This window comes from Diabrotica undecimpunctata, chromosome 7 (genome assembly GCF_040954645.1).
Source record: "Diabrotica undecimpunctata isolate CICGRU chromosome 7, icDiaUnde3, whole genome shotgun sequence".
Taxonomy (NCBI): domain Eukaryota; kingdom Metazoa; phylum Arthropoda; class Insecta; order Coleoptera; family Chrysomelidae; genus Diabrotica; species Diabrotica undecimpunctata.
Window position 1 is genome coordinate 98287203 of NC_092809.1, and position 13998 is coordinate 98301200.

At 32.1% G+C, this 13998-nt stretch overlaps 1 protein-coding gene across 1 annotated transcript in view; it reads right to left on the reverse strand.

The window, feature by feature from the left end:
• The window catches only part of LOC140445633 (dopaminechrome tautomerase-like), a 31086-nt gene extending 18246 nt beyond the window's left edge, over nucleotides 1-12840 (reverse strand). The window contains exons 1-2 of the mRNA XM_072537843.1: nucleotides 12549-12840; nucleotides 6952-7167 (exon numbers count right to left, since the gene is read on the reverse strand). Of these exons, the coding sequence (XP_072393944.1) occupies nucleotides 6952-7167; nucleotides 12549-12561 (229 nt within the window). The 5' untranslated portion in view covers nucleotides 12562-12840. The remainder of the gene's footprint in view (nucleotides 1-6951; nucleotides 7168-12548) is intronic.
• Nucleotides 12841-13998: the final 1158 nt, after the last annotated feature.

Consider the following 13998-nt stretch of genomic DNA (forward strand, 5'->3'; position numbering starts at 1 on the left):
ATATGTTAGGACTGGACGTATTATTGTTTTGCAGAGTTTTATTTTTGTATTTCTTGATATAATTGTGGATTTAAGGAGGAGATTGAGCCCATAATAGGTCGTGCAAATTTTGCGGTAGTATTATTTTCAGTGTTAAAGAGCGTTCCCATGTATACAAATTCGTTCACTGCGTCAATGACGTCTTTTTCTATAACAAGTGGTTGCAGTATTTGTGGTTGCGTGCTTATTTTCATATACTTCGTTTTGTTGGTGTTTATTAGTAGTACCCATTTTTGTAGCTGATTTTTTTAATGCTACATACGCCTCTCGTACAGTGTTATTCGTTCTTCCAACAATATTGATATCATCAGCATAGACCAGGATTTGCACTGATTGATTATATATTGAACCAGTGGTTGTGATTTGTGACATACGTATTACTTTTTCCAGTGCCAGATTGACCAGTATAAAGGAGAGAGGGTCTCCCTGGCGCCTGGCCTGGCCCGTTATTTGTCTTAAAAGGTTTAGACAGTTCTCCCGGAATTCGTACTCTACATTCAACTTTTTTTAAGAGTTAGTTATGTTAGATTTACCAACTGATTTGGTATTCCTAGCTCTTTCATTGCTTTGAATATTTCTCTTCTATTGACAGAGTCGTAAGCTGCTTTGTAGTCTATAAATATGTGATGAATTTCAATGCCATACTTCATAAATTTTGTTTCAGGGTTGCAATATAATGAATTGTCGATTTACCACCTCCGAAACCAGCCTGGTATTTTTCTACTGTCCGTTCTGCATATGGTGCCATACGATGACATAGTACTTGGAAAAATATTTTATACGCTGCATTTAGCAGCGTAATTTCACTGTGGTTAGAGCATTCAAGGATATCTCCTTTTTTGTGTATGGTGCAAAGTATTCCAGTATTCCAAAAATTGGGGAGGGATTTATGTGTCCATATTTCTTTTATAAGCTGCTGTAGTGCCAATATGGCCATTATGGTATTATGGCCACCTTCTTTATATAGTTCAGCTGGGAGATTATCTATTCCGGGTGATTTGTTTCTGGCTAGTTTTTTTAACTGCATCTTTAACTTCAGGAATCGCTGGTGGTTCCTCTTCCCTCTCGTCTGTTTCCCTTACCTCATCTCTTTCGTCTTCCAGGTTTTCTTCTTCTTCCTTTATATTAAGTGCCTGGTTAAAGTATTCCACCCATCTATTCAATACATCTTTGATTGTTGTTAATAGGTCGCCATTCTGACTTCTGAATTGTCTTGTAGTTGCCTTGAATTCTTTACTGTTGATTAAATTAAATTAAATAATCATATTTTAATTATATCGCAGTTAGCTTTACATAAATCCAATAATAAAATTAAAAAATTGTATTGTGACTTTCTGATTCTTTTCATTTTGTATTTTTTCCTGATTTTATTAAAATTACAATTAAAATCTGCAAACTAGGGATTTTTTTGATACTACAGTAACAAGTTGTCATTTTAGTAGTAAGAAATTAGTTCGGCTGTCACTTAATAGATGGAAACATAAGTTTACGTGTCATTTAATAGAAGGCAGCAGTGATGTATTAAATGGCGACAGATGGGCGTTTGCCGATTTTAAGAAAAATTTGCAAAACAATGAAAACGAGTTTTGTAGGTATATGGTTATCATGAAAATACGAATCACGTGGTTTTGTTTAGCAAAGTGGCCCCTCCCAGTAAACATTTTGGTCTCGTAACCTTCAATCATGACTGTATAATATCACAGTGTTTTAACAATACAATTACACTATTTTTACCCTTGGCACCGTGACGTTATAATAGAGAGTTATCAAGTGAAAGAGTGAGAATACTGTAACGTTATTTTAACAATGGAGCATGCGCAGCATGAAAATTGAATAACGTAAGTGATTTTAACGTTTACGGGCTCCGTTACAGTATGTCGAATATCGGGTTTAATATGCGGCAACGTTAGCAGCGAATCGCACCAATTCGTCAAGACTCGGGACTCGGAGATTGAAGTTCCTGTTCTGTAATTTTATTTCTGTGCAATGTGCATTAGTTAACACGTGTTTTGTGTTTTCTTGGTTAAGCATCTGCGAGACAAATAAAACATTTCATTATATTTCATTATATTTATAAATTATGAACACGGAAATAGTGAAAAAGACAAAAAGGCTGCGTTTTACAAGCACTGATGACTAGACTTCGGCAAATATGCATATTGCATATTTTGCATATTGTGCATATTTTATGCAAATATTTCATATTTTGGCATATTTGTATAAAAGTTTGCATAAAGTGCATAAAAGTTCAGATTTTTATACTGTATTTGAAAATTTTTAAACATACCAATTTATTTCAATTCTTGTATAAAACTTTGTAGTCATTTTAATCAAGAAATGATCTAAGTACGTAATCTCTACAGGTACAAAACATTTACAATTTCAAAGAAGATCAATTTAAGTAGCCCTCAACATTCTTAGAAAGTCTCGGTCACTGAGGCATTCAGTTATTGGATAATCGCTAAGGGTTCGCTCATTTGCATTTTATGATCTAATCCCCAAATCTATCTACAATTTATTGTATCTTAACAGCAGGTAAACGGCTAATAGTTTTGTTCCTAATTTAGGGATTTTCCAAAATCTCCCAGTTTATTGAATTAGGTACCTAAACATTTCTAATTTGATGCTCAGATTTGTAAATCATTTTTGTTTTGATATTCAAAGCGTAAACACTCGTTGTGCGTAACAAAAAGGAAGATTGTGATTTTATAATGCCTAAAACAACCAGTGCTTCAACTTGGATTAAACCTTATAAAGAGCTGTCTATGGATATGGGAAAAATCTACTGTTCAGTCTGTGGCAAAATTGTAAGTATCTAATATTTTCTATTAAATATCTAATATTTCATACATACAGGGTGTTTCCAAATGACACTTACAACGTTTGACTGTAGATACTTCTCGAAAAATTGAAAAAAACGATATAGTTAATGAGGGGTCAAACTTATTTACTTCTCGAGATACAGGGTGTTAAAATTAAAAAAAATTAAATTCTTTTAGTTAATAACAACAATAACTTTAAAACCAATAAACGTATTTACTTGAAATTTAGTACTCGTAGGTTGTTTTTAAATGAAAAATAGCTTCCTTTAGTGAGAAAAAATTGTCCATGGTACAATACAATGGTGTGTATTTAGAAAAATTTTTCACCTTTACTTTTTTTTATGAAGTCAGCTATTCTAAAACACAATTATTTTTATTGTAATTGAATTAACAAAAAAAAACTTTTGTTGAATTTTAAAATAAGTTATATGATGTACTAATGGTTAGTAACAAAAACTAATTTGTGGATTAATACTGCATTTAAAACACTTAGCGAGTGTTTTTTTTTTCCAAACCAGTTATTTGATTAACCAAAAACACCTTGTATATTTTTATATTTTAAAGGTTGGGTTAAAATAAAGGTTTTTATTTTTATTTATAGATAGCATGTGAGAAGAAATTTCAGATAGACCAACATGTGAGAACTGCTTCACACATTGCAAAAAAAGGAAAAATAGGAGGAAAACATCAAACTTCAATGGCTAAATGTTTCCAATCTACTTCAAAAAAATTAGATGAACAAGAAACTTTTAATGAAGACTTGTGTCGCGCATTAGTGTCTGCAAACATACCGCTTTCAAAATTAGCAAATGTAAATTTTAGTTCGTTCCTAAAAAAATATTGCAAACTTAATGTTCCAAGTGATCGGTCTCTAAGAAGAAATAATGTGAACGGACTATACTCGTCGGTGTTAATTAATATTAAGGAAGAAATTGCAGATAATTATTTTAACATATCTGTAGACGAAACCACTGATTCCTCAGGAAAGTATATTGCTCATTTATTGATTGGTGTTCTTAAAGAAGATACCTTACCAAAATCTCATCTTATTTCATGCCAGCAACTTGAGAAAACAAATGCTTTGACAATTTCGCGTTTTATACAAGAAACATTAGCAACTTTTTTTCTTCCGACAACTATTCCTTCTAATAAATTACTGCTTATTTTATCGGATGCTGCTCCTTATATGGTGAAAGCAGGACAAAATTTAAAAATATTTTTCCCAGATTTAATACATGTTACTTGTGTAGCGCATGGATTAAACAGAGTTGCAGAGGAAATACGAAAAAAGTTTCCTCTTGTAAATACCATGATATCCAGTGTCAAAAAAGTATTTCTTAAATCTCCTATAAGAATTCAACTTTATAAAGAAATGCTACCTAACATTCCTCTTCCACCACAACCTATTTTAACGCGATGGGGAACATGGTTAGAAGCAGCTAATTTTTATGCAGATCATTTTGTTAAAATAAAGAACATAATTGATACGTTAACAGATGAAAGTTCCCAATCTCTTTTGGATTCTAAACAAAATTTTCAGAGTAACTTGCTTCAACAAGAACTTTCATTTATAAAATCAAATTTTAGTTTTGTTCAAAAAACAATTACTCAGTTAGAATCACCAAAACTGTCATTGTTCGAAAGTACAGCATTAATAAAAGAATTTGCGTCATGTTGTCGGAACGTTAGAGGTAATATTGGAAAAGATATTTTAAAAAAATTTGAAGCTACTATGGAAAAAAATAAAGGTTACCATATTCTTTCTGAAGTAGTCAGTGTTCTAGCTGGAAATATTTCGGAAACAATTAATTTAGAACCAAATGTTTTGGTTAGTTTGAAAAATGCTCCCGTTACATCAGTTGATGTTGAACGAAGTTTTTCCATATATAAATATATGTACTCAGACAGAAGCCACAAGTTTTTGTTAGAAAATTTTGAACACCACTTGGTCATTTATTGTTACCATAATTCTAAATAAGTTTATTCATACTTAAAAATAATGTAGTTACTTAAAATAAATGTAAATCTTAATGAATAGTAGGAAATATTTAGTTATGTACACTTTTTTTTTAAATAAAATTGTTACTATTTTACGATTTTTTTATTTATTTGTATGCATATTTTGTAAAATATTTGCATATTTTCGGGTAAACAGGTGCATATTTATGCGCATATTTTCTACATTTTTATTTGCATATTTGCCGAAGTCTACTGATGACCTTTTACTAATAAAAGAAGTGCGAGGAGTCAACCCTCTAGAATGTCCTGTTTTGCAACCGAAAATACTATTTGGCTTGCTCAGGCTCTAAGCTATCAAATTGAACACAGAATGTACATTTTGTATGTTACTATTTAAAATATGATTTACTATTAAATCTTCTATCGTCATTTGCTTCAACTAATATTGCTTGTTCTAAAATATCTTCCATATTTCTGTAGAACAAAATTTAAACCCAAAATGTACAAAACCAGACAAAATATATACCTTGGGTGAAATAAAACAAAAAAAAATTAATCATTTTGCTGTGACAAACGACATTTGACTGACAGCTGCCAACTATTAACGTGAAGCACCAATTCGACCATTTGATAACTCTAAAATACATATCAGTTAAAACTTATACCGTAAAAAAATAGCGTTTACGTGTCAAAATAACGGAAGGATAAAATTTTACTTGATAACTCTCTAATCATGGTTGAAAGTCAAACAAGGCTCAAAATGTCTCGAAATGTTTACTAGGGGTTAATACTGGTTTTTACATAATACATAGATTCCATAAGCTTTAGCATGTCACGTGGGACTTATCTAAAACTAATTCCAGTTTTATTCACTTTCTGGCAAATTTAATTTTTACAGACAAAACAATATTATGTAATCATCGATTAATTTTTGTCAGTACATTTAAATATTTACGTAAGTAAAAAAAATATTGAAATTTAACAATATTAATAATTTAATAGTAGTAATAATTAGAAATGAGATGAAATTGTGAAATTACCCTAGGAACAGATTTCACCTGTTGACATTCGATATGAAAAAAATTGTTATTTTAGTGACACCGTGTTTCAACTTACTTAAAAAATTTTAGATTCCTTAGAAATACTGTTCTTATAAATAAATACTAACTCAATCTTCATTCACTTGGGCATTAGGATAATCCCCTTTTGATCATTATTTACTAGTATTTCAAACAATTGCAAATTTCTTTATCAATTTGAAATAAATATTTTTGAGCAAGTACAAGAAATGTAAATGTAGTGAGAATTCACCCTTAGGTACATTATCAAAAAGCCTCTTTAGTAGAAGTACCATGGTCATAAAATCATTATAAAAAGATATTTGTTATTGATCATAGAGATTAGTAAAATTTTGTTTATATTACATTAGCATTGCCTATTCTCATAACTACCTACACAAAAAAAATGAAGAAAAATATGATTATTTTTATTAAATTTTAATTTGAAAAATCAGTAAATGTTTGAAATTAATCAAAAATGTGTATAGTAGGATAAATACACTTTTTAGTGTTTACATCTATTTTCAGTACTTAGGATTGTTAAAAAATATTCAATATTAGGAAACAAGTCTGGTATACACTATTTAAAATGTTTATAAAACTAAAAGAACAACACTCAAAATCAAAACAGCAACTTAACCTTAAAGGTAAATGATTAAAGGTATATCAAATGATCCAATCATCCAATCCGAAAATTAGAATTTGTGAAACTTCAACTAATGTAATAACTAATATCAACTTACATTGAAGAATACTGCCGATTGAGAGCGAACTGTACCGATAGTAAGTTCCAGTACTTGGAATCGCTAGTAACAATGTCGCTGTTCAGAGAATTAAATGTCGGGAAAATCAAAATATAAGAATGATGTACGTGCTGCCATCAACTCAAAGAATTATTAAACGTTAGTTTATTTCAATGCCACTCATTTTAACTGCGGCGTGAACATACCCCCTTAAGTTTCTTAGAATATCTTACAACTTATATTAATCAATTTTTCTTAATAAAGAATTATGAATAAGAACAAAAAAAACATGACTTTTTTTATGAAATACAAAATATAATATGTTCTTACCTGGGTAATAGACATCGGTATCAATCGGAGCTGGTTTTCCTGGAATAAAGACGCGAGCAGCTATATCTGATTTCCTTTTCGCAAAATTTGGATACTCGAAATCCAGTTGTTTAAATTGGTACCATATTTGAAATTTATCCGATAATGACGGTGATACAGCGCTGAAAATTGTTTGTGAAAGACATATCGTCAACAAAAAGCGCAAAAGTCCTTGCTCTAAAATAAACAACAAACATTAAAACAAAAGGTCAAATCGGTTCTATTTAACAAGAACTATTTGGTCGTTTTTTTAATGGCATAACTATACTGTTTATTAAGCTGATTTCACATGAGTAGATGAGCAGAAAAAGAAGAATTCTACCATCAAATAAAAGAAATATAAAAAATAACAAAGAAGCATGAAACAGCAATATGTAGGCGAGACTTTAAAGCTACAGTAGGGCAAAAAATAACGCAATAATCACCGGAAACTTTGGTTTGGGAAAGAAAAAAAAAGAAAATAACTTCATCATTACAAATACCTGCCCTCAAGATGGATAATTAGGTAGAAAAGTACGAAACAAATAAATTACATCTTAATAAGCCACCGATTTTGAAACAACAATAAAAATATAAAAATTTTACGTAATGCATTGGTTAGTGATCCGTGTAGTAGTGTCTGGGGGCTCGGGAGACTGACACCTCGAAAGCACTAAAGAAGACATCAAAGAGAATGTCGAAAGCTTGGGGCAATGATAATTGATGCGGTTCAACCCGGAAGACTGTTGAGTTTAAAATTAATTTTATTCTTGTAATAGTATTCATCTTAGTTCTAGGTTTAATTGTACTAACCGCGGAAATCTGTCGTACAACAACAGCGCTTTCGAACTGGAAGTTCGCGTACACACGCAATATTCGTCATAAAGCCAATTACTGAAAAATCAATAAAGTATGGGAAATCAATCAAAAAATCAATTAAAGTAAGGAAAGGCATTTAACAGACTTTGTTAGACTCAAAGACGTAATCCATCTTTTGTATAATAGAGAAGTTCCCCTATATCTCCTAAATATTATAAAACTATCAAAAATAATTACCAAAAGAACACGATGAAAGTCAGAATAGATGGACAACTTACAGAACTTGTAGACGTAGGCAGCGATTAAGACAGGGGGAATAATTGAGCCCTATGCTCATCAATTTCATCATGAATGAAATCATCGAAAGCGTCAACAAAGGAAGAGGAAACAGAATGGGAAACAAAACAGTAAATATAATCTGTTATACATACGACGCAATATTGATATGCAAGATGAAGATAGTCTGCAAAAACTAGTCTACAGATTTAAAATAGGAGCATAAGAATTTAATATCACAATCTAAACACAAACAACTAAAACAATAGTAAGCACTGGTTATTAGTAATCACTGACTAAAGGGCAGATAATATGCAACTTGCATTTTTATGTATTATTTGCATTTTTTTGTGAATTCATAAAATTTGTATTTTTTTAACACTCCGGTCATTTATTTGCATAGTTTATTTACTGTTACATGTATAATATTATATATTTATACTATTTGCATACTTTGAGGTTTTCTTATTCATCTTCATCTTTATTGTCTATATATATATATATATATATATATATATATATATTTCGGATTTTTGAAGAGTTATACGCTTTTTTTCAAAAAAACATGCATTTTTAGGTTATGTACAACATATAACCTATGGGTCTAGAATTAATAGACAAGTTTTGTAAAAGCCTTAACTATATGTGTGAATTTTTTAAAATTTCTAAGTTAATTGCTACCCAGTTAAAAAAAATAAAACCGAAAAATTGAAGTTTTTAGCGGTAAGGGGTGAGGGGAGTGGATGTTGGGCTAAAAGAGCACTGACCAGTATTTTTAATCACATAGAACGTAAAAAAATGATAAGAATTGAATTCTGGCAGTGAGGGCAGTTTGCCTATCTTAACGTAGGGTAGGGTAACCTTTCTACTTTGAATTAAACAACATGATAGGTAAAAAATGGATTTGGGCCACACAATATTTGGAATGTGAATTATTTACAGCAAAATGCAGAGACGTCATTTATCATGGTTTAGAAATACTGATCCATGTCATACAAACAATGATAAGAAGGTCCTAAAAAACCAGAAGTGGATTTCCATAGAGTTATCGCAAAAAAACATAACAATTTTATTAGTGATTACACACTCATGAGAAAAGTATATTCCATCTGAATAAGAATGTAACAGTTTGTAGTATAAAAACTCATTGTTTATTGTTTATGAAATACATTTAATAAATATAGTTCAAGTTCAGCATAATAATTTAATTTTTGATCAATCATGTTTATTATTAAACTCTAATCAAATATGTTATTTATATTGTTAACCTTCGGGTAGTGGCGCTTTAGATTCTTACAAGTTTAGTTGCCCCAGTCTTATAGACCAGGCGTGTCTAAAAAATAGAAATAGAAGATTTTTCTTTTTTATTTTGTAGAAATTTAGAATAGGTAAATATATTAAGACGTTGTAGCAAAAAAAATAATTTAAACTTTATTACATTAAACAGAACAATGATTTGAATAGTTATTGAAAAAAAAATGTCATGTGTATTATAAGAAACGATTGTGATATCCTCTGTAAAGCCAAACATGCTAGTATGGATTGGATGTTTAGTGGGGTTTGAAAACTCGACTGGTAGTTCTGTTTTATTTTTTTTAGCGTTCCAATAGTAGTTATTTTGTAATCCAAAAGCAACTTTTCCACAAGTGGAACTGATGTAAACCAGTTATCCATTGTCAAGTAACCGCGTGAACCAGAAATGTGTTTGCACACTCTTAAAACCTCATCACTAGGGTTATTAGAAAATTTATATGGGCCATCGGGTTGGGATCCCACGTAGACTTCCATTTTTGAAATGTAATACTTTTAAATCACAAACTGCAAATATCTTGAGTCCGTATTTATTAGGTTTTGAGGGAATGTACTGACGGAACGAACATTTTCCTCTAAAAACATAGAGCATCTCATCAATGGTAACAAATGATGAATGATTATAACCATCTTGACAATTTTTTACGAAATGGTCAAACACCACACGAATGGGAGCTAGCTTGTCATTTGTTGATCGCTCTGCACATGTTTCCTTATCATTAAATCTAATGCAACGAAGAAGAAATCGGAACCTTTGTAGAGTCATCGTAAGATAAAAAATTTCTATACCATAACCATCTCTCCTCCAAACATCTTCTGCCCTTGCACGATTACAGTGACCTAGCCCAGATAAATACAAGAGTCCTATAAAAGCACGAATTTCCATTTCATCAGTGAGATTAGCATTTTGTTCTCGCGAATAGTTTTCTAGAATGGAGGCTATGTATTTATTTGTATTTTCCACAATGATACCCAATATCGTGCCATCCAAAAAATAATTCCAAATTCCGACAGCGTCCTTTAAATTTTTAGTACTTGTTGTAGGCCCTGGTAAGGGCGAATTATTATGTTATCCTGTCTTGTTCTAGTGGTTCTTGGCGGATGCTTCTTTCAGTGAGTTGTACGGTTCTTGCCCATCACAATAAAAATTTAGCATGACTTGCTAATAAATATTCTAGTTTTTTAACATACCTATATAGTAAGGGCAGACTGACGAACCGCAACTATTTCATCTGCATCTGATATCTCCTGTTCTGATTCGCTGTCGTAATTTATAACTTCCTCAATGTCCTGTTCCTCTTTCACTGATTCATCTTCGAAAGCCACTGATTCAATATCACTATTATCTAGTCATACTTCTTTTAAAAGTTTCTGCAAGTAAGCTTGTGCTCCGTGCTCGTAATCGCCCATTGCTAAAATCTAACAATATTTTAATTAGAATTAGAGAAATGTACAAATATCTAAGAGCTTACCTCGGAATATTTTTGTATCGATATTAGTGGCGCCGGTCTGAGACACTCGAAAGCTCGTTTACTATAGCACACTATTACATTGTAATGGTCACACGACGACTAACCGTCAGTCACAACGGTACATAAAGGTACTGAAACCTTCGATTCCTTACAATAACCTGTTTAATACCAACATTAAAAAACAGTATACCCGGTCTCTCACACAGTGACGCCACTACCCAAAGGTTAATGGAAATTCTATCTCTCTCTTAAAATACAAATTAAACAAACTATTTTGGTACAAATAACCACAGTTATCGAGGTACTTTATGTAAACAAAAATTATTTTGTTTTCGTCACCTCGGGGAACAAATAAGGGTCTAACCACCTTCTGATATCCCCGGGTGCTCTGTAGAGGGCTTTGAATATACTGTCGAGAGCTCCTCTACTTAAGTCCATTTTCGGGTTATGAACTTGGAAAATATTTATCTTCGGTTTCTTGCCTTGAAAAAGGCAAGATATTTCTTACATGACAATTTTTTCGTCGAAATAAAAACACCAAGTTAAGTTGAAACAATTCTCAGCCACAGAGTATAGAAAATAGATGCAGGAAGCAGAGCCCCAAGAGCACTAAGCTCTCGGAGAGCCCGTGAGGGACCGACCTGGCTGACCTGAAAATCGCCAATATTTATATGCGCTGTTCGAGCGATAAATGGGGATTTCCAGGTCAAGAGCCAATGGGAAAATTCGAGGCGGGGCGATGCGCATCGAAATGCGTACTAGTCCACACACTATGGCATTCGATGACATTTTGTTACTTGGTAATACAAAAAAACTATTAATAATTTAATTTTATCTGCCTTATTAGATGATTAAAATGAGATTGTTATATCCAGCAACTAAACCCAAATATATCTATATTCTGGAAGCTAACTAAAATACTAAGAAAAGATAAAAAACCAATTCCATTGTTACATGGAACAAATGGAATTGTATACGCAGAAGAAGGTAAAGCGGAAGTTATTAAAAACACGCTAGAAAGAGAATGTAGGAAAAATTATCATCCCGGTGAAAATATCGACTTCACAGAAGAAGTGGAAAGAAGATGGAAAGAAGATACAGGACAATAAAAAGGAGAAGGGGCAACATATATATTACCCACACCTCCCCTGAAGAGGTAAGACAGTTGATCAAGCCTACTAGCGCCAAAAAGCTCCAGGACCCGACCACATTACTAATAGAAGAAATCGGAACAATACCTGAAGAACAGTTCGGATTCAGATCCGAACACTCATGTGAACTTGAGGTACCGCGTCTAGCAGAATATATCACAAAAGTATTCAACGAAAAGAAATATACAGCAGCCTCTTTTCTAGATGTCAATAAATCATTCGACAGAGTCTGGCATGAAGGCCTGCTATATAAAATGAACCAATATGGTTATAGTTAGGCGATGACATGTCTTCTCCCGTCATACCTAGCTGACAGGAGGTTCAGAGTTCGGATAGCGCCAACTCTGTCCTAAGCTGGAGAAATGAAGGCTTGAGCGATTACCAGTAATGCTTTGATAAGTGATCAGTGTAGTAGTGTCTGAGTACTCGGGAGACTGAGACCTTGGAAGCTCTGAAGAAGACAGCGAAGACGATGTCGAAAGCTTGGAGTATATCTCGGTATATATATTTCATATAGTTATTATTATAAAGGACAATAATATTAACTTACTTAGTGTACCCATCGTTGCAGTTTAGTTATCACTCGCTTAAACAATAAAAAGCACTAACAATACCATACAACTAATTAACAATTTTTATTTTTATATACCGCAGCTTCACTGCCCGTTTGTTCGCAAATTTTATTATTTAAACAATGACTATTCAACGAAACTGTTTAAGGTTTTATAAACGGAAACGGGATTCGGAAAATAATGATTCTTCGAACGTGGTAGGAAGATGTTCTCTTATCAGTGAGAAACTCGGTATTTCAGATTTTTGTTTTTATTTGCATTGAAAGAAGCGAATGACGATAGTGGAAATACAACTTTTATGTAGTTATAATTAGCGAAATGTAGTTAATAGATAATCGCGGATGAAATTCTCTTTTTATATGTTTGCACCATTTATGAACTTGTGTACAGGGTGTCCCAAAAAGATTGGTTATAAATTATACCAAGATTTTTAGGGATGAAGTGTATTTTGTCTAACTTACATATATGCAAAAGTTCACCCAAAAAAAATTACGGGCTATTAAAAGTTAAAAAATAAAACCGAATTTTTTAATATTGCTGCCAAATGGTTTAAAAATTTTTTATGAAAATTTATATTATGTGTGAGCATGCCATGGCCAATAAAACTGAAGTAGCGAACATTTTTATTCTTAAATTTTTTAGATTTCAGAAGGGTCTCCAAACCTTACCCTTCCCCAACTTTTTTATAGTATCATTTTGGATTAAAAATGGGACGTCAGTAGAATGAAATACCTATTTTACAACTTTTTTGTCTGTTGGTATTTGTTCGTAAACTAAAAAAAAATAATTTCGAGGATACCTCCATTTTTTTAGATGCAATGGCAATAATACATTTTTATAAATATTAAGTTTGTTATTAACTTTCAATTAGGAACAGAAAATGTATTAATTTAATTAAAAAGGTGTTTAAAGTGACCTCCTCCTACCTGTAGACAGGCGATAATACGAATGTCATAGGCATAGGCGGCAATTTGTAATGATTTATTTGTTAGGAGATTACCTCTTTCTATATTCAGCTGTCTATCACATATTCGAGAGTCAGGCTGAATAGTGTTGGTGCCAGCCAGTCTTCTTGCTTTAATCCTTTGACTATTGAAAAGTTCTGTGAGCTCATTTTGTATGTTTTACCAGTCGGATGCTATGACTAGACTGATGCTATGTAATATTTGATATAACTTTTGTCTAATAATTGAGTCGTAGGCCTGTTTGAAATCTATGAATATTTTGTGGACGTCAATATCATATTACCACGATTAGCTTAAAATTTGTTTCACTTTGAATAGCAGATCAGTTGTAAATCTTTCTTGTCTGAAACCGGTTTGATATTCTCCGACAAAATTTTGAGTTAGTTGCTAAAGTCGTTTGTTAGTATGTAAGTAAATACTTTGTAAGCTGTGCGCAAAACGGTTAGGCCGCGAGAATTTTCGC